A 22,075-nucleotide genomic window follows, 5' to 3' on the forward strand; every position below is an offset into this window, starting at 1 on the left:
GAGGAAAAGAGAGACTGTGAGGTAGAAAAAGGTGTGAGAACCACTGATCTTGGCTTCACAACCACTGATCTAGGCTCCAATACCGAATTGGTGACTGGGTTTTGTACAACGGAGCCATAACTACACAAAAACAAAACTATGGGTTTTCTTTCTGCGGTTTCGTACACCGAATTGATGGACCTTCTTGATGGGTTCGATGGGTCGATGGGTTTTCTTCCTTTGACGGCAGCGGCGACCTCATCACTAAGCCTTGAACGAGTTCGACGAAAGCGACCTCATCACTGAGTCTTGAACAAGATTAGAGAGATTTTGGGTCAGATCGGAGTTTGGGTGATGCTTTGGCTCAAGAACACTTTTCCTCTTCACAAGAATGTTCTTGAGTATATCAATCTAAACCAAAATCCATTCAACCCAATCCATCCAAATGTTACCAAAAAATCATCAAGCAATCCATTTGCATTTGGCTTCAAATCCAACCTTCAAACACATTCCCACAAACTTAGAGAAAAGGAAAATAATTAAATAAAATCTCTATGCTCATTGGTCCTTTGCCTCCACTGCATCACAACTATAACCAATCATAACCAGGGGCAGCTCCACTTGGAGCCCAGGGGGTTCAAATGAACGCCCTAAATTGAACCAAAAAATTATTATTGTAATATTTTTTATTTTATTTTTCCCGTTTTGACACTTAAAATAAAAATTTGAACACCCTAACTTTAAGCCCAACTGAAATAAACTTAAATATAATCATTTTAACAATATCTTGACCTTTTTAGACACAAAGAAAAATCTCAAAAACAAATCAATTTGATCTAAAATCTAGGAAAAATAATTTTAATTAGCCCAACAACAAAAGTAGATTTGCTAAATCTTAAACCTTAGAAAAAGCTCATTTAGATCTTAAGAAATATTAAATAAATCAATCAAATAGGAAATAAGTGGATGAATGATTGTTTGACTATGTACATTGAAATAGATGTAGCTAGTAGGATTGATAATGAAGATATCATGCAACAATTTCAAAATACGAAACATCATAGAAGGCAATTGTAAAACTTTATGTATTAAAGATTTTTTTTTTTTTTTTCTTTTTGTGATGTCAATATATTTAATTTATCTTTTGTTTAACATTATGTATAATTTATGTTTCATATATTGAACCCCCTAGAAAATAATCCTAGACTCGCCAGTGATCATAACCCTAATCTCCACTATGTTCTCTCTCTCAAGGCCAAACCTATAATTTCATACAAAGTTAGCCAAGCCCAGAAGCTTGAAGAACCTTTGGATCCCACTGTCAGCAATGCCTGCATCGCCAAGCTCTAACATCTCCTATCTGTCACCTCCTCAAAGTCAATGGGTTGGTTTTCTTGGGTGGTTTTAAGAACTTGAGCTTTTGAAGCTTTAACCCACCAAGCTCACCGATTCTGCACCAAGACAACTCATCGAGCTAGGTTTCACCCTAAAACCCACCAAACCCTGTGATTGGTGTTGGGATTGTGAAGAAAAAGGGAAATTCTATGAAAGGTGTAGATGAAGTAGGTGCATGGGTGGTCATCAACGGTGTTGTGAAATGGGATAGAGAGCTTCTCGAAGGATTTGCGAATTGCGAAGAGTGGTGGATTTGAAGATTTGGTTTAAGGATTTGGAGGTTAGAGAAATGTTCACTACTTCTTTTGGGGTTAGCCATGGGAGGCTTAGCTCAAATCATTGGAGGAAAACCCTAGTTGGGTTATTAGCCTCTTTTTGTTGTTGAATCTATGCCCTTTTTGTTTTTGTTTTATTGTGTGTGTGTTTTAATCGTTTTTGTTTAAATATTTTTTTAATATAAATATTCTTTTAGATCTTAATTTTTACGTTTTAGTTTTTTTTTTTTTTTTTTTTTTTTAATAATGTTTTTAACAATGAAAGTGATGTGGTGGGTAACAGTTGAATATTGAAACCAATCTTCGGTAAAGTGACAATTTTCAAATCACAAACTACAAGAATGTAAAATGAATTTGAGTCCAATCACAAGTAAGCAATCAATAATTATTCCTAATTTTTAAATGGAATAGTGATAGAATGTTGAGACTGATGTAATTGTTTGTGAATAGTTCATTAGCTAAACTAACAAAAATGAAAATTTTAGACTAAATTTAGTTAAAAATACATTGAGATTGATGTAAGTACTCTTAAATCCTAAGTTCACTCAAGATGCACCTATGCTAAATAGACCCCTTATACATTGGTTCAATGGATAAAAATTAGGATAAATTGTAAAATTCAAACACAACCTCCCCCCAACCACCCGCCCCAACTCTCCCCTTTTTTTAATTTCCTTAATTCACTAATTTCCAATTTAATTCACAAGTTTAATGTTTTCTCAAGTGTGTGTTGCTGCAACAGTGTCTCGTCCTTGTTTCTTGGATAGGTCATTAATTCGAAGTACAACTTGTCTGTATGGTGGGTTTAAGTTTGGGTTTAGACAGAGCAATGACGGCTCCAGGAATTTTTTCGAAGGTAGTCCTTAAGAAGTATAAATTACACAATCTAATAATAAGAGAAATTCATATATTGACAGCAACAATAACAACCCAAAAACAAGTAAATACATAAAGTTTTACAATTATTAATTAGTTGTTTAGTAGTTTCATTATTTTTCTTTGCCTAACATAATTTAATTTTTTTGTCTTTTATAATGTCTTACTCAATAACTTTTAATACCTCCACTACCCCAATCCAAATATCCAATGCCATGGCTGGCCCCATCCACCCCACTCAAGAGACAAGAGCCAGTACCAACCAATCAACACAATTTAACAATTACATTACATATAGACTATACAGTCATACACTTACATAAAACATTAAAGAAATACAAAACATATGTTAGGGCATATGTAGAACTTGTTAGAACATATATCATATAGAATTAGCTAATTCTTTAACAAAATACACTTTACTTATAATTTGGTACATCTAGAATGTGTTTAATACTTCAAGGAACAAGAGTTCAATTCTAGTATTGAAGTCATGCAAGTCTGTCTAAGAATTAAGTAAAGAAGTGTTGTTCATTAAAACTCAACAGATGTATCTATCGAGATTTAATATGTGATTCTTGACAACTTTTGACAGAAGTTGTATCTATCGAAAATTACGAAATTCAGATTTCCAGATCTGTTTTTCATGTATATCCAAGATATTTGTATAGGGTTTCTTTTCTCATAACCCTAGACATATATAAGGATTGTTTTAAGAGTAGTCAAAAGTGATGCAACTTGGTGCAAAGTGATTATTCACTCAAATTGTGACTGGAAATAATTTGCCCTAGTTCATCTTTCTCTTGAAGAAGCTACTACGTTTGTGCACTGAGGGTTTTGTAACCAAGCAGCTTCTTGATATTCATCGTGTAGATGAACTGAAGAACTTTGCAGCCAACATCTTTCTCAAGTTGGTGTGTTAATCATATACTGGGATTCGTGTAAAGGAGTTAGTCACGTACTTGGATCCATGCATCGATTGGTTAGTCACATATTGAGAGCCGTGCATTGAAATGAGAGATTGTCACTACATTACAATTCCAATTGAGTATTAGGGTAAGAGTTCAACTGTAGGTTGGTATAAGGGACTAGAATTCCTTTACTTGTAACTGCTTGTTTTGATAATAGTGGATTCTTAAGAGTGGTGAGTTTAAATTCACTCGATGGAATTTTGCCTCGATAATTTTCCCCATTCATAAACAAATCACCCGTGTTAAATTTATTCTCCACTGCATTTAACTTAGTTGGTGATTTGTTTGTGCTACCACGCTTATTGCATGTAATTGAATATAATTAATTAACTTGACTAATTAATTAATTGATTTACCAAATGGGTCAATATATTCTTGACCTATCAACATACACAAAACGACAAACTCACAAACCAATAAAGTCAAATAAAGGCAATTAGGCAAAGCTATTCAATTGAATCAAATCCAAAGAGATTCAGAGAACCAGATTTTTTAGTTTAAGAGAGAGAGAGAGAGAGAGAGAGAGAGAGAGAGAGAGAGAGAGAGAGAGAGAGAGAGAGAGAGAGAGCAAAGATGACATAGAGAAAAAGAGAGTGAGAACTTAGAACTGGATAGGCTAGTTGGGTTACCTTCAGCGCTACTATGGGCCAACCGATCTTGTCGTCACCATCACTGATGTGCTCTAGGATCAGGGGCGGCAGCAAGCAGCACGTTAAGGTTAGTGACTGCTGAAGACCGAGGTTCTTATTTTCCTTTAGGTTAGGAATTATTTTGGTTTAAAATTTGATTCAATTAGTGGTGCAAATTGATGGGTATTTAGTTTATAAAATTTAATTATTATTATTTTTGTTCATTTAAAAATCCGTCTGAGTACCGAGTGAGGGAGGATTGATCTTGGGCATTTTTCCCTAAGGTCTTTATTGGGCATTTGGGCTTGCTATTATTATAAATTTTTTTATACAGATTTTATTCAAAAAAAATTTTTGGGCATTTTCCTTTTGCTTGAAAGGCCCCAAAATATTGTTAAGTGTACCAAACTATAGACAAAAGTTTAATTCTATTGAGCATAAAAAAAACTCAGGGTGGTCACAAATATTTTTTTAAGGGTAGACAAGTATAAAATTTTAAATTAGGCCCTCAGAGCTAGGTAGAATTATTGTTGTGAAAATGCTTAAGCAAAAGTCGGCAAATCCAATTTTCGTTCTCAACGCATTTGTTGGTTTTTTTTCCCCCCTTAGATTTTCTTTAATTGACTGTTGTGATGATGAATATGTACCTTGGATTTTATGTTTAGGTGATGTATGTTTGAGATCAAAGTTGAGTTTTGATCATTATACTGGTTTTATATTGGGGTAAATTGTGCTTGAGATCAAATTTTAAATCTGCTGCCCATCATCAGCTTTTCGTAAAAATCAAAATACATGAATAGATTATTGTTGTATATATCGTCTCTTTGTTTGATATTTTTTAGTGAGTTTGTTCTCAGAAGACTGGGAAGTCTTCCAGGCATGGCATCCTCCCATCCCGGCTCAACGCCTAGATGAGAATTTTTCTTCAGATTGTGATTTTCATTTAGACATTGAAAGATAAAACATTGAAGTTAAGTTGTGTTTGGTTGTCAAGAAAAATGTGAGAAAACTCTAAGAAAACTCATTTGAACATAGCAAACTTTGAAGAAGAAATCAAGAAATGAAATTGAGGGAGATGATCTGAATTTTATACACTTGCAGGATATTTTTGCCATAATATTCAAACATTGCTTCAAAATTTTTATTTGGCAAGTTATAAATGTATCCAATAGGTTTTGAATCCATGAACTCACCATCCACCTAACTCTTGAAAAGGGAGAGGTGCCAGAAATTGAGGTTTGGCACCATACGTTGGGCCAACCACAAATATATGAACCACTGCTCAAGCATCATTCTAAATAATATTTTTCACAGTATGTACAACAAGGGTAAAGAAGGAAGTTCGCAAAATCAATCCCATAAAGGTGCAAGAGATGTGTTTGCATTAAATATTTTTTTTAATTAAAATAAATAAATAATAAAAGATCTAAACTACATTTACGTAATCAAATTTGTAAATCCAAAACATAACCAGTTTGTTTAGGCATTTTGTAAAATAGAGTTCACATTCATCATTGTGAACTTTGCCTTCTGTGTAAGTTACACCATTAAGTACACAATATCACAACCAACAACAAAATATAATTGGGAGCAAGCAAAGCAACTCATGCATAAAACAATTCTAATTACGTCCACTCGAAGTTAGAAGACAAAACATATCAAAGTAACTTAATGAATTAACTCGGGCTAGAACATATCAAAGTAACTTAATGAATTGACCGGAGCTCGAGGCAGCTGATTTCTGAGCAATACTTTGTGGTATTAGAGGAAACTAAAAGATCAGAGTTTATCATGTAGATATGCTGAGATAAATATAGCCAACGCACAGATAGAAAGACCTAACAAGGGGCCTGCAGGAGCTAACTTACGTGTAGCTGCCAATCGTATAGCTGAGAACATAAAATGAAGGGAGAGAGAGCAGGTTTCAAGTCAGTCCAGGAAGAAATGCAGAGACATTTTAACGCCAATACATGAGAGAGAAAACTCAAAAACATGAACATTGAAAAGGCGTACCAAATACAGAAGAGAAAAGGAATGAGGATCCAAACCCAACAGCATCACCGATAGCTTTTGTATCTGGTACTTGCATAAGAAAGTAAGCCTATTGGGAATTGCATAAAAAAGTAAGGCTATTGGGAATTGCAAATATTCTGCATAAGAACACTGAACTGTTCGTAGTGGGGAGTTGGGGGGATACTGTACTTGTAAAGTTCTTATTTGGAAACAATTTCTCCAAAGATTATTCAGATTATTTTTTCATTTTCAGCTTGTTTATGAATAAAATTAATGAACCTCCACCTCCAACCCTCTCCCCCCCCCCCCCCCCCCCCAAATCACCCCCCAAAAAAATAAATAAATAAAAATAAAAAATAAAAAATTCTAAAACTAACATCGTTCCTCTTTTTTCAGAAATTTGAATTTCTTATATTAGTTATTTTATATATAAAAGTGAATTTATTATATTAGATAAATGCATAAAACAAAATTGTCTAGTAATGTGAGGCATAATATTCATTAGGTCAAGTGTGATGTAGATAATTTTCTTTAATATTTGATCTAATAACACAGAAAATAATAATATTAGTTGCAGTAGAAGTAATATTAATATGAAAACTAGAGGTATGGTGTTGGTGCGATGACAACAGGTAGTAGGTTTGAGTTCAGAAATCAACATCTTCAAAAAAATTATAATAATAAAATTAGGGTTAAGGCTACCTATCAATCATCTCTCTCAAACCAACAAAAAGGGTAAGCCTTGTACTAGTTATGACCTTTTATTAGTATGAAAACTAATAATAGTAATGGTAATAAACTTTGTTTCTATTTCACAGTTCTTTTAGCAGAAATCTAAATGTGTTAAGGATTGTATGTCAATGTGAAATTTCAGTGAATTCAATACATTTTTTAGTAATTTTAATACTTACAGGTAACATTGAGTTTAATAGAATATTCTCAGCCAAAGAATTCTGATGCTATCTAATTATAGAATAAAACGGTGTTCTCAACTGGACAATTGACCTATAATGACCGCAAGCCTCTACTTTAAAAGATCCCTACGAAAAATAATTCAAGGAGTTCTAGGCATCTATCTTTTGTATGGAGAATGAAATTTATTCAATTTGTTTAAAACCGCATGGATATCATATGTTTACTGGTCAAACATATCCTTCCTCAAAAAGTGGTTAATAAGGTAGTGTGGAACAGAATTTTAATCCATTGAAGGGAAATGTCGTTGTTAATTTCTTTGCAAGCTAAGGTTTAAAATGTGATGGAACATGACAGAAGGGACACATTGTAAATGTAAATAGTGAAGGTGTAAAAGTTCTAAATTGCAATTTTCAAAGCTAAAAGGGTGTTAGTTCGGGGAGATGAAAAACAAAGAAAGCTAGTAGCAATTGAAATAAAATAAAATAAATAAATAAATAAATAGTAGAGCTAATATTTGAAGTTGAAAATGCTAAACTTACAGATGCCATTAGAGCAGCCCCAGTAGTTCCGCCGAAAAGTGATCCCTTGCTTCCTGATTTTGTATCTGGCAGCCGCAATTTGTAAACAGAGAAATTATGTGAAGAGATTAATTTTATAATTTTTTTTTATTAAACAAAAAAAAAAAAAAAGCTTCAAAATTTGAAAATGAAATGAAAGAGTTTACAGGCAAAGAGACCGCCGCCTAGAAGCAGGAGTCCGTAGGCGGCAGAGGTGGCTGGGGCGAGGTCTGCCAGTTGAGAATTGCACCGAAATAGGATGCGACTGCTGCTGGCTTTGGATTTGGATTTGCTCATCCTTGCATATTGATAACTGTTACTCCAATTTACATTTAATGCCACTGTGCCACATTTCAGATGATGATGCTCCTGGAAACAACCAGCGGCCGGAGCCGTGATCGGTAACGAGGAGGAGTAGTAGGCCATCTCTCTCTCTCTCTCTCTCCGGTGTAGTCTACTAATACTGTAGTCTCAGTTCGATGCCTTCTCTTCTTTCGGAAATTGAGTGCTCAAGTGGGCCTCAGCCCACAATCGAACCGGACGAGGTTTTTCAATGCCAGCCCCATCATCCGTTTTTTTGAGGCCGCCTAACATGGACCAAAAGCCCACACTCTTCTCTCTACCCTTCAGTGTGCTTAATAATAATAACTAGTCGCTAATCTATGCGATGCACGAAAAAATTATTGACTTTGAAAAAAAAAATCCAACAATTAGTAAATAGACATTTTGCTAGTTCATATTTTTTTTTAAAAAAATGAAGAAATATTTAATTTCTATACTTTTCCATAGTTTAGAAGTGTTATTTATTATTGAATGTTATTGAGTTGCAAGTGCATAGTTACCGAAATCTACAAAGTAATTTACAATTTTTAAATTAATAAAGCAAAACTTCCTATAATTATATATACGCACACTGAAAACTAGTATAAACTGCAAATATATAAACAAAGACCATGATATGAGAAAGACACACCAAGTTTCAAATTTGAGTAATAATATGACTTTCTCGTAATAATAACAATATAGACAATTCAAAATATGGAACAATATCAAAACAAATAATTAATCAACCAAACATCATAGCTTTTAATAAGAAAAAAAAATCCCAATCACATGAACCTAAATAAAAAGTATTTAAGGTGAAAAATTAAGATCAACCTACTAAAACACAAATACCAAAAACTCCAAGACTTAAAACTTCAAAATTTATAGAATCCCCAAATTCTACTTCAAAACCAAACCAAATTCAAAAAATTTATATATAACATACCAAATAAAAATTTATCCTTAAGTGAACATGCTTTTGAGATCAAACTAAAGAATTAGAAAACAGAGATTATGCACTCTATATACCAGATTATATGTGACATTAAGTGAGGAATACCATAAAACATTATTGCACCTAAAAGAAAAATTAGATTAAAAAAAAAAAAAAAAACTACTAATTCTCTTATCTGCTAGGTTGTGTTCCTAGGAAACATATAAAATCAAAAGATAAAAATAATAATAATAATAATAATAATAATAATAATAATAATAATAATAATAATAATAATGAAGAACCATCAAATAAACAATTTTTTATTCAATGGATGGTGAGTTCTTCAAACATGTGTCAAAGTCCACCGAAAAAATGGTGTTTGATAATAGATTAAGTGTGGTCTTGAAAGTAGCTCTCCCAATATCTACTGCCTCACTATTTTGATGAGTATTAGCTTGGAGGTCTTGCACTTTCTTGTGTCTCATAGCTTGGTTAGCATCAAGTGTCTTGTTGGCGAATAGTTGTTCCATGCATATTCTGCGAAGGCTTCTCCACTAGGTTGAAACAAATGCCCTGCGTAGGTTCTTAGGGGAAGGGAAGAGTTCTAGGGTTTTTATGTTTTAGTAGTAGCAAAATAGAATGTAGTATTCTTTTTTCGTAGTAGCATGTCTTCTTCTTCTTCTTCTTCTTTTTTAATTGTTTTTAAAAAAATGATAATGATGAGTTTAAGTTTAAGTTGAACTTATTAGAGAAATAGAGTTTCACTCCTTGTTAAGTTTGGACTAAACAAAAATAAAAAATAATTTTATTTAAATAAAATGATAATTTTATTTAAATATTATGCTGACGTGGAAAATTGTGAGAGTTTCAGAAGTTTTGGTTATATAATAATAATAATAATAACTAGTCGCTAACCCGTGCGATGCACGGGAAAACTATTGATTATGAAAAAAATCCAATAATAAATGAAGAATTTAAGCTATTACTCTAAAAAAAAAAAAAAAAAAATTGAATGAAGAGTTTAAGCTATCACCTGTGCAATATTTTTTGTGCATTTCAGTTAGACTTTAGACAATAATAATATGGTTATTACTTCTACTATTTTTGGACTGAAATAAGTTTTTTTTCCCCCCTAAATTGAAATAAAGTCATTTGTTTACTACTTTTTTATGTTGAAATTTATTTATTGTTATTGTTAAGCTAAAATATTTTAAAATGATTATTTGATTATTTATTTAAAAGAAATATTTTTATAAAATGATGTAATGACAGTTTTGTGAATGATAAGGCATGTGATGGTGTCATAAATGTCATCCCTCTCTCACTGTTTCTCTGTGTCTCTGTTCTGCGTTCTCTCTACGGCTCTACCCTTCTCTCTTCCTCACACTTCAGACTCCTCTGACCTCTCTCTTCTTCTTTTTTTTCTCATCTCTTTCTCTCACACTCTCTACTCTCTTCCTCTCACGGCTCACGGTGAATCCTCTCTCTTTTCAAGATCGGCTTTGGGTGGCTCCAAATCGGAGTGGGTGGCTTCAGATCAGCGTGGGTGGCTTCAGCTCGGCGTGGGGTCGTGGGTGGCCGTGGGTAGCCATGGATGGCCATGGGTTTTGCTGTTAGTGGGTGTTTCTGGGTGGTTGGAATTTCAGAGGTGTTTTAATAGAGTTTCTGGGTGGTTGGAATTTTAGAGGTGTTTTAATGGAGTTTCTGGGTGGATGGAATAAGGAGGAAGATGACGAAGAGGGAGATGGGAGATAGGATTATTTTGGTTTTTTTTTTTTTGGAGAAACTTTTGGTTTGGGTCTGTCGGTCTGTGCTTTGGTTTTGTGCTTACGTTTACTTTTTTTGGTTTGGTTTTGGATTGTGTTGTGCTTGTGATATAGAGGAAGATGGGAGGAGAAAGAGTTGATCGGGTTTTTATAAGGAAGGAGGAGTATTGGGAAGAAATAGTTATTAAAATCAGAATTTTTGTTTTATAATGCTGATATTTTAAAAATAATGATGATGTGGAAAATTGTGGGAGCTTCTATGGCTTTGGTTATATATATATATATATATATATTGTAGGGACGCAATTCGTAACGACCCCAAGATAATATTGGGCTCGTACGTAAAGAGACCCAAACAATATCATTTATAGAGCGTGGGTTTGAAAGGCTAGACCTTGGTCACCAGACGGTGATTAGTCATGGTGTTCATACATGATTAAATCGTGTTCGCTTTAGGAGTCTTTCTCCTGGAGGCAAGTTGGGAGGCTCTGGTTTTTGGCCATTTTTCCCAGCCCCTCTCTCTGGATTGCTTACTTTTTCTTTTATACTAGCCTATATCCCTTATCCAACGTCCATGTGTGGGTTCGACTTTCCAGGACTGATACTTGTCCCATCAACCCATACCCAGAGTGGTTGGGGGGTGGTTGTAAAAGTTGAAGAGTATGGTTCTGTCAGGTGCAGAGTATTGAATGGTAGTAAGGGCAGCTTTCCCTTTATCCTTGGTCGTTATACTATCCAGCGTACCCTTCTCTATTGACATAGATATTTTTAGATTTTTTCCCAAACTGTTCCTATACCGTTTTTGCCCTTCCTCCCAGGGGGACCTCGAATATGTCGAGGACAAAATCATCATCGACTGTGTCTCAAGACTATTTGGACTTTTATTACCTATCTTCAGCTATAACTTTCCTCGGCTCGGGCCTTGGGCCCCAATGTAAAAATGGGCCAGGGCCACATATTATTGGACCCCACAATAGCCCCTCAAAACCCTGTTGTCCGACCTCTTGGTCGGAGAGGAGGGTTTTGGTAATGTCAAGCCTTTATTACGGCTCGTTTAGCTCTGCCCTTCATCAATGTGGGTGTCCCTTCATCAATGTGGGTGTCTCTTCATCTATCCAAGAAACACACCAGACTACGAGACATTCCTCTGAATTCATTCACGTTGTGTTCCTACCGTTTCATTATCCAAAACGCGCCTTTAATGACTTCCCTTTACGAGACCATTTAATTTCGACGGTTATTGACGGTGTGGGGAAGTGGAGTGGGTATATTCTCGTTTATAGATTTTCTTGGAAATTTGAATAGATTGAATGCCTCCCATTTTGCCCTTCATATAAGAAGAAAGGCAAGAGGTTATTTCTCTTACACAGAGACCTTTTAATCCTTTTAAAGTCTAAAACCCTTAGCCTCCCCCAGAGTTTCCTTTATCCGCTAGTTTACACCTTGAATTGTGATACATTTGAGATAAGAGCGGGAATGAAGGGACCATACCCTTCCCAGAAATGCCATGTTCTTCTGAAACTTAAAATGGCTCGGTCAGGGCAGGGATGGCAAAGACACAAGCTACTTCTCATCCTTCCTTCAGCCAAAATCCGAAGCAGGGGCTCGTCGCGTTAAACTTTTGGTGCGGTTGAGCTGGGGTCACCCATTATCAGTACCAGCCGCTCTCTTATGGGCATAGCTAACATGGCACCAGCGTGTTAGGAGTCAAGACTGACGTAGGGACCAAGTATCCCTGCTTCTTCCTCTCTTCCTTCACTGGTGCCTCCTTTTGCCTCCCCTTCTTCTTCTTTCCCATCACCAGATCCATCCTGGTGCTTTTCCTTCTTCCTCTTCTTCTCCTCTTCTACCAAGGAAGGTCCTCCTCTCAATATGGGTGCTACTGAGGCAGAATTTGGAAAAACTTGGGAGTGGAGCTTAAAAAGACTTCTGGTTGTTTATTAGTTTTGTTTTTTATTGTTTTTGTAATTCGTTTCCTACATAGGCTTGTCTAAGCCCTTCATTGTACGTTGTAATACCTCCTTATATTAATAAAAGTCATCATTGCTTTATTTCGTATATTCTATCTCTTCTTTTTGAAATGGTTATGCCGTGAATGGACGTACTACCCTGTGACTTCTTTTTTATTTTTATACTCTGAACGATGCTTAGGGCCAAAATCCCAGTTAATAAAAAGATCTTGCTCTGTGCTTGTTGAAACTATCCGACATAATAATGCCGATTTGAACAAATGATACTAAGGGCTGAAATCCTTACTAAGAAGAAAAGGAAAAGATATTATGATGAGCTTATTAGAGCTGGCTGGCATAATAATGCCGATCTGAGAAAACAATACTTAGGGCCGAAATCCCTTACCAAGAAAAAAGATGTCATTATGAACTTATTAGAGGTATCGTGTAAAATAAGACCGACCTAAAAATGGGTTATATACCCCAAACTTGAACGAGGTGATGGCTGAATGCTCGATGCCATGTAGGGAGTAATCATCCGAGGATATATAACCCAAAAGGTACAGCCCCTGTAGGTCGCTGAGTAATAAGGCGTTTCGCCATCTTCCTAATAACTTTCATAGCCTTAACCTTTTCTGGTATTTGGTCCGAGGACTGAGCGACTTAGAATTCTTTTTAAGTAGCTGACTTCTCCATAGGTTTGAGTCCGAGGACCATGCGATACCTTAGTTCTGGCCAAAATTTGATATTTTAGTAGTTGGTTTCCCCATAGGTTTGAGTTCGAGGACCATGCAATACCTTGGTTCTGTCCAAAACTTGATTTTTTAGTAGTTGGTTTTCCCATAAGTTTGAGTCTGAGGACCATGCAATACCTTGGTTCTGTCCAAAACTTGATTTCTTAGTAGTTGGTTTCCTCATAGGTTTGAATCCAAGGACAATGCAATACCTTGGTTTTGTCTAAAACTTGATTTCTTAAGTAGTTGGTTTCCCCATAGGTTTGAGTCCGAGGATCATGCAATACCTTAGTTCTGTCCAAAACTTGATTTCTTAAGTAGTTGGTTTCCCCATAGGTTTGAGTCCGAGGACCATGCAATACCTTGGTTCTGTCCAAAACTTGATTTCTTAGTATTTGGTTTCCCCATAGGTTTGAGTCCGAGGACCATGCAATACCTTGGTTCTGTCCAAAACTTGATTTCTAAGTAGTTGGTTTCCCCATAGGTTTGAGTCCGAGGACAATGCAATACCTTGGTTCTGTCCAAAACTTGATTTCTTAGTAGTTGGTTTCCCCATAGGTTTGAGTCCGAGGACCATGCAATACCTTGGTTCTGTCCAAAACTTGATTTCTAAGTAGTTGGTTTCCCCATAGGTTTGAGTCCGAGGACCATGCAATACATTGGTTCTGTCCAAAACTTGATTTCTAAGTAGTTGGTTTCCTCATAGGTTTGAGTTCGAGGACCATGCAATACCTTGGTTCTATCCAAAACTTGATTTCTAAGTAGTTGGTTTCCCCATATGTTTGAGTCCGAGGACGATGCAATACCTTGGTTCTATCCAAAACTTGATTTCTAAGTAGTTGGTTTCCCCATAGGTTTGAGTTCGAGGACCATGCAATACCTTGGTTCTGTCCAAAACTTGATTTCTTAGTAGTTGGTTTCCCCATAGGTTTGAGTCTGAGGACCATGCAATACCTTGGTTCTGTCCAAAACTTGATTTCTAAGTAGTTGGTTTCCCCATAGGTTTGAGTCCGAGGACCATGCAATACCTTGGTTCTGTCCAAAACTTGATTTCTAAGTAGTTGGTTTCCCCATAGGTTTGAGTCCGAGGACCATGCAATACCTTGGTTCTGTCCAAAACTTGATTTCTTAGTAGTTGGTTTCCCCATAGGTTTGAGTCCGAGGATCATGCAATACCTTGGTTCTGTCCAAAACTTGATTTCTAAGTAGTTGGTTTCCCCATAGGTTTGAGTCCGAGGACCATGCAATACCTTGGTTTTGTCCAAAACTTGATTTCTAAGTAGTTGGGGGAATTAACCCCTCAACTGTGGCGTTTGGCGCCTTGGTTTAGGGGGATTAGCTCCTCGGCCAAGCCCCTAAAACCATCCGTACTGCTGACGCTACGTAGCGCAGCCCCTAGTGAAGAAACGTAGCCCCTAGTGAAGAAACGTAGCCCCTAGTGGAACTTTACGCTAGAACACTACATCCGGCTGTTGGAAATGATGTGAGGGATTGTCTCCACCCACTGCCTGTGCCAAGACACAAGCCCTTCCCACAGACGGCGCCAATTGTAAGGACGCAATTCGTAATGACCCCAAGATAATATTGGGCTCGTACGTAAAGAGGCCTAAACAATATCATTTATAGAGCGTGGGTTTGAAAGGCTAGGCCTTGGTTACCAGATGGTGGTTAGTCGTGGTGTTCATACATGATTAAATCGTGTTCGCTCTAGGAGTCTTTCTCTTGGAGGCGGGCTGGGAGGCTCTGGTTTTTGGCCATTTTTCCCAGCCCCTCTCTCTGGATTGCTTACTTTTTCTTTTATACTAGCCTGTATCCTTTATCCAACGTCCACGTGTGGGTTCGACTTTCCAGGACTGATACTTGTCCCATCAGCCCATACTTAGAGTGGTCGAGGGGTGGTTATAAAAGCTAAAGAGTATGGCTCTGTCAGGTGCAGAGTATTGAATGGCAGTAAGGGCAGCTTTCCCTTTATCCTTGGTCGTTATACTATCCAGCGTACCCTTCTCTATTGACATAGATATTTTTAGATTTTTTCCCAAACTGTTCCTATACCGTTTTTGCCCTTCCTCCCAGGGGTGCCTCGGATATGCCGATGACAGAATCATCCTCGACTGTGTCTCAAGACTATTTGGACTTTTATTACCTATCCTCGGTTATAACCTTCCTCGGCTCAGGCCTTGGGCTCCAATGTAAAAATGGGCCAGGGCCACAAATTATTGGACCCCACATATATATATATATATATAGATAATAATAATAATAATAATAATAATAATAATAATATATAGATTAATAAAAAAAATATTATCCTACCCTAATTAGTAATTAGTAAAATATGATAGGTGTATAATATGGTAAATATATGGGTATAATTCGGCATCTCTTTAGAAAAATACATTTCAAAAATTCGGTATAAAAATAATAGACTAGAGTACAAGTGGGCAACTACTATAGGTTTACTTTTATAACTATTTGTGTTTATGTAGACCGTTTCTTAATGTTTTTCTATACCATTTTTTTTTATCAATTAAACAATACGGTTCTCAATAAAATGGAAATAATTTTTTTTTTTTTTTTGGGAAAAAACTATTTATATAACCATACAATTCAAAAGAGAATGCCAAAACCCGAATTTAAAAAAAAAAAAAACTTTACGAAGATATGCCTATTGTATATATAGTGTATGTTTGGTAAAAATTAAAAAGTCAGCTTATTTTACTATTTAACTTATTTTTGGGACTATTTATAGGTTTCACTGTACTATTCTAGCTAACTTTTACTTTTTTTTTTTTTTTGATACAAGATAGAATTCTACTCTAGCCTAATCTAAGTGTATATGTGTGTGAAGTTCTCTTTTGGAGACTTGAACCCTGGCCCTTATCCCCCCACACCTAGGATATGCGATGGTAGCTAACTTTTACATTTATCTACAGTACTTTTAGCAAAAAAAAATTCAATTTCAGCAAAATAAGGGAATCCCAAATAGACCCATAACATATGCGTTTTTACTAACTAGGAATCCTACAATTACTAAAATAATTCCTTGTGTCACACTCCCAACCCGGACAAATAGGCTTAAGCAAACAACAATTATCAGCCACACACCTTATAAGTGTGCAAGACCATCTTATACAATAATGACTATCCTCAAAGAATTATTACATCAAAGTAAAATCCAAACTATCTTTAATAATTCAATTGCCAAAAATCTCCAAAGCATTGATGAAAATTGTAGGGGTAAGGGCCCAAGATCATATATTGGGCTCTAGGCTTCACCCGGGACAATTGACAAGTCCGAGGAGAGGCAAATAGTTGTTAAGGGATCCCTAGTTAAAGTCTCATAAGCAGGGAATGAATGGAAGATGATCCGAGGAGGAATACCTCCTCGGATGTGACGAATGTAGCTCAAGTGTGTACCCTAGCAATTAGAGTGACCCTCCAAAAGGCTATAGCGATAGAAATGTGCCTCATGAACATACGAGAAAGAAGGAAACTCAAAATATCTAAGGAAAAGCTGTTATCACTGCATTAAATGAGTTGCAGCTACTTTTCTAGCCGCATTTATGTGGAGAAGACCTCTGAACAGTGCTGCCTTGGTTACCACAACTCACAGAAGGCTAAAAAGGGTGTCTGATGGGACGAGCACTCAAGTAGGGACTCAGATGATCAACAAATGTAGGATCAAAATGGCCTAAAATGGGCTATATAATGTGAGAGACCCTCCATGAGAAGGGGATCGGAAAATAGAGAGAAAAAAATATTATAGCAATTTAAATCATTCTGATATCCAAGAGTGATCATTATATACAAGTCTAACCTCCTCATACTGAAAGTCTATTGATATCAGCATCCTTTATTTGTGTTTGATCGTTATACAATTCAATATTAGCCATTGTCCAACTCATTAGGACCTAGTTCTTTGATCCATTCTCTACAAATTTATTGTATTGGGCTCATTGGGCCAAGACTCCATATATTTTGGGCTTAGGCCACAAATTGTGACCCTACAAAAATAAAAGTCCAAATCTCCAATACATTTTTTTTTTTTTTTTTTGGTTGAGATAGTTAAACTATGTTGCTAACCTCATAACTCAAATCATTTCCCCCTTAAACTCTCAAGCACTTTGTGTGTAGATAGGTGCCAATTAAGTTACAAGACTCTTGACTTCAATACATAAAATAATAAATAGCAAGAAATTACTAAATACTAAAAGCCCAATCTTATTCCAAAAAAGATTCATAAGCTCCACTCGTTGGCATCTGAAGATGTAAAATTCATTTTTCTCTATTTTGGATAACACTAGGAAAAAAAAAAAATCACAAAAACACATGTACCCACATCTAGTCATGTATTATTGTTTAAAATTTTACTCATTGCTACAGTTAAATCTAGCTATACATGGCCATTGTATAAAAATCTAAAAATTAAATGCGCATATTTTATTCTGGACAAAGTTTGTCTACAAGCTTAATTGTAACCTAAGGCCACAACTCTCACTAAAAAAAAGAAAAATTAACATGGCTATATATTTTGAAATTTTAACCATTATATTGCGTGTTCTTTATGTTTTTAACACACATATCAATTTTCTTGTCAATCGAATGTTCTTTACTATTCGATTCATAAACTTATATGCATAATTTTAGACTACAAAAATTTGAAATTTAAACATTTAATTGATGACATTACTATTGATTTTTGATCTTCTAGAAATATTGCAAGTTTGGAAGATATAAGAATAAAATGCAATCCAATGGTAGATTTTTGTTAAAATTTACATCCAATAAAAAATATTAGATGGATTTGTAGTTATAGGCTATAACCAAATTTGTAACCAAACTTTTTCCATTAATTCCACTCACATCTCTCTTCAATTATTTTACTATCAAAAACTCAATGTAGATCTGTGTGTGTGTGGTCAACAGAGAAATCTTCTTCTTTTTTGACAAAAGTGATAGACAGAGAAATCTCTCTTTATAGTACTTTGGACGAGGGAAGTGGGTGATTACTTTGGGCTTATCCTTGTGGACTTGAGACAAGAAGATGACAATGCTCATTGAAGACTAAAATCTCTCTCTCTCTCTCTCTGAGAGCTAGCTTGTCTTTGATATCAATATCATATTTTTTTTCTTGATTGAATGTTAGATTAACCAATTTTATGGTTCAATGTCAAAATGAGCAAAATTTTCTATGTTGACTCAACTACTTTAACCTAGTTGACCAACAATCAAAGAAAGCCAAAATTTCAACAAACCACCTAATTTTAACATTTCATATCAAAATGCATACTTTCTTACACTTTTCACAAGTTTGGGTTGGCTGAGTTGGAATGCAGTGAAATGAGTTTTTATTTGGTTGTTTCTATTATTTTATTGGAATGATTTTTTTTATCGACTAAAAAAAAAAAAAAAAAAAAGAGAGATCGGATGTAGGATAAATTGTAAAATAATATGTTAAAATAGATAAAGTAGTTTTTTAAAAAACTAAACACCAAAGTTTTTAACACCTCAAATGTAAATGCTCTTATATATAGTTTTTTAAAGTCTCAAATTTTACAAATACAATTGTATTTTTATCCACTTTCATCAAAATCATTAAAAAGCTAATACAAACGTACACTATGTCTGATTTACCATTAGAAAAATTAAGGAATAGAAACTTTCAAATTTATTACTATTCTTTTCAATATTTTGTTTCGTAAATGGGGAGAAAAACAATAAAACAATAAAATATTATAGTCTCTAGATATTTTTAATATAAATTTTAATTTTAATTCTTTTATTGTTTTTCTCCCCGTTTTAAGTTATACTCCCCTCTATTAACAAATGAACATTGATGTCTAGCTTTGAAAATAATCTTTCTAATATTTCTCTTATTTTCATATTAAAAATATCTAGAGACTATAATCTATTTGCATTGACATGTCAAGTGTGTGTTTGGATACCAATGAAAAATTAAAATTATTTTATTATTCAACTTATTTTTACAACTATTCATGGGTCTCACTACACTTTTTGGTACTATTCATGGGTCTCACTGTACTATTTCAACTAATTTTTACTTTTATCTACCGTACTTTCAGTAATAAGTTTTCAATTTCAGCAAAATTAGCACTATCCAAACAGACATGTTCATTTGAAAAAGTAAAACAAACTAATAATATTTTTCTCTAAAAAAAATTATAATATAAATAAATTTATTTCTACCAACTTTTTTTTTTTTTTGGGAGAATGTATTTCTATCTACTTAAAAATAGAAAACAATGATAAAAAATCAAAAAATAATTACAAAAAAACGCACGGGAGGGTCGTTAAAGTGTCACTGTCGAATGACATTATGAATGTACATGGGATGTTATTCAACACCAACCCTAATGAATCCAGTTGCAAAAGATCAAAAGTGTAATATAAGTATTTTTTTTCTTTTTTCTTTTTTACAAATTTACAGAATCACACTAATAGATCATGAATCACGAATCACGAGTTGACCAAATTTGTCTTTGTCCGGTGGCGGTGAGAAATGGAAAGAGGTGGAAGAGATTTAGACATTTTGTCCTTGATAGTTTGCAAGATGTGGGTGGCAGAAGGCCTGAGGGTGGGCGAGTGGCCAAGGCAGAGGGCTGAGATGGAAAGCATGGCCCTTGCTTCTTCCATATCATAGTCTCTGCCCAGTCGTGGGTCCACCATGTCCGCCACATCCCTCGTCAGCAATGTCGGTCCCACTATAGATGTCAAGAACTGGCCCCTTTCGGAACAGAAGGCCTCCATCCCTGTCACAAGCTCCAAAACCACGACTCCATAGCTGTAAATGTCGTTCTTCTTTGAGGCTAATCCAGTTCTCAGGTAGTGTGGATCGGTGTAACCTGGAGAACCCATCATCACTTGCTTCCTCCTCGAGGAATAAGCAGGGGAAGATGAAGAAGGTGGGAGTATAGACGAAGAAAACCCCATCTTTGAGAAACCGAAATCACAGAGCTTGCAGTTGAGATGGTGGTCCAGTAGGATGTTTGAAGCTTTAATGTCACCGTGAACAATCTGTGGGCTACACTTTTCATGCAAATATTCTATTGCTTGCGCTAGCTGGAAGGCTATTGTCATGCGGCTTCTCCACGAAAGCACAGGCAATGATTTCCTTTTGCTTTTTGCATCTTCTTCTGCTATACCATCACCACCACCATGGAGCTTCTCTTGCAAGCTTCCGTTGGAGACGTACTCAAATACCATTGCCCCTTGTTCTGAAATTATATATATATATATATATATATTATATGTATCAAATATCAATATATCACAACTTCTCAAAAAAAAAAAATATCACGGATTAATTTCAGATCTCAAATCTTCAATTAATTAAAAAGATAGAGCAAAATACTACATATATGTACAGTACTCACCTCCGTCATCACAATAACCAAGAAGCTTGACGATATGTTGATGGCGAAGACGGAGCAGGATGTCCAGTTCTTGCTTGAACAATTGGTTGAGGCGCTCACTGCCAATGTGGACCTTAATTGCCCCCAGCTCCAGTTCCAGGCCCTGGAAGTGAGCCAAATAGACGGTGCTAAATCCTCCCGATCCAATCACCTTGGAGAAGTTCTTGGTCAGCCTCTCAACCTCATCCCAACTGAATTTCCTGATCACCCCAACCCCATCAATATTCCGCTTTTGACCATCAATTAGCTCAAGTCTATTAGTCTTACTACTATCATCAGTAGCTGTATTAGTAGTGGTGCCATTGCTAGTAGACTGGTTCCGGTTCCCATCATGGTCCTGATTATAAGTAACGACACGATTGGATCTGCGTCTAATTTTGAATCCAATAAGGCACTTGAGGAAACCCATCACTTCCAATTCCAAAAGCAGCAAAGCCAAGTATAAGGATAGCTAGCTAGCGCTGGTCAACGTGGTGTGGTTTGATGTCCCTCCTGTCCGTCCTTGAAACTTTTATAGGAGATGGAGGTGTCGGTGGGTGCAGTGTAGTTGGTAATAGAATCTATCAAGTATTGTATTAGATCAAGGACAAACTAGTAGCGGTGGTACTAATACTAAGTGCTAACATAGGAAGAAGAAGAAGAAGCGACCCAGAAAGAGTCTAGGTGAGTTTGAAAAACTAAAAAAGAAGAGATTTCAAAATGAAAAAGGGATGGACAACACACCAGAAGACAAATACGGACTGTCGGTTCAGGGTACAGACCCGTGCGGTTGAACCTCTCTAGATTTGTTTAATCTTCATACTGGGGGTCGCTACGGATGCAGAATCCAACAGTGCCTCCTTTTCTGATCTAGAGTTTAGAGAAAATGAAGCTTCCAAGGAAAACAGTTTTATTATTTGTTAAACGTGACATTGTCTCATCCCAACAAGAGGGACCGTTTCTAACGATGGAACATCAAATAAATATGGGTTTTAAAAAAATACTCCAGTTGTGATTTTCCAAGATTCTGGTTTCCTACCCTCTACTTTTTTTTCTTCTTCTCTTTTTTTCCCTACCTTTTTTTTTTTAATTTTTTTAATTTTTTGGCCTTATGTCAATTCTCAGGTCAAATTAGGAGGATTGCTAGTTGCTCACTCGCTTTAAAATTTAAAACACGAGGCAATACTATAGGCATCACCTTGTGGCCCACTAATACCACTAAAGGCAAAAACTTTTTTTACACATTGTGATTTATAACTTTTTCTTCTTTTCTTTTCTTTTCTTTTCTTTTCTTTTCTTTTTTTTTTTTTTTTTTTTTTTTTGAGAAACACATTGTGATTTAT

At 35.5% G+C, this 22,075-nt stretch overlaps 2 protein-coding genes across 2 annotated transcripts; both read right to left on the reverse strand.

Moving 5' to 3' along the window:
- Positions 1 to 5,709: 5,709 nt before the first annotated feature.
- Positions 5,710 to 8,116, reverse strand: LOC126713136 (protein FATTY ACID EXPORT 4, chloroplastic). The gene is made up of 4 exons (XM_050412794.1): positions 7,778 to 8,116; positions 7,593 to 7,657; positions 6,139 to 6,226; positions 5,710 to 6,014 (listed from the first exon to the last, which is right to left on the reverse strand). The coding sequence occupies exons 1-4, from the start codon at positions 8,034 to 8,036 to the stop codon at positions 5,905 to 5,907; spliced, it is 522 nt and encodes a 173-aa protein (XP_050268751.1). The 5' UTR covers positions 8,037 to 8,116; the 3' UTR covers positions 5,710 to 5,904.
- Positions 8,117 to 19,626: 11,510 nt separating this feature from the next.
- On the reverse strand, positions 19,627 to 21,745 carry LOC126713135 (probable receptor-like protein kinase At4g10390). The gene is made up of 3 exons (XM_050412793.1): positions 21,477 to 21,745; positions 20,715 to 21,313; positions 19,627 to 20,555 (listed from the first exon to the last, which is right to left on the reverse strand). Exons 2-3 carry the CDS (start codon positions 21,160 to 21,162, stop codon positions 19,798 to 19,800), a joined length of 1,206 nt encoding a protein of 401 aa, XP_050268750.1. The 5' UTR covers positions 21,163 to 21,313; positions 21,477 to 21,745; the 3' UTR covers positions 19,627 to 19,797.
- Positions 21,746 to 22,075: the final 330 nt, after the last annotated feature.

The sequence above is a fragment of the Quercus robur genome, chromosome 2 (assembly GCF_932294415.1).
Source record: "Quercus robur chromosome 2, dhQueRobu3.1, whole genome shotgun sequence".
Lineage (NCBI taxonomy): Eukaryota > Viridiplantae > Streptophyta > Magnoliopsida > Fagales > Fagaceae > Quercus > Quercus robur.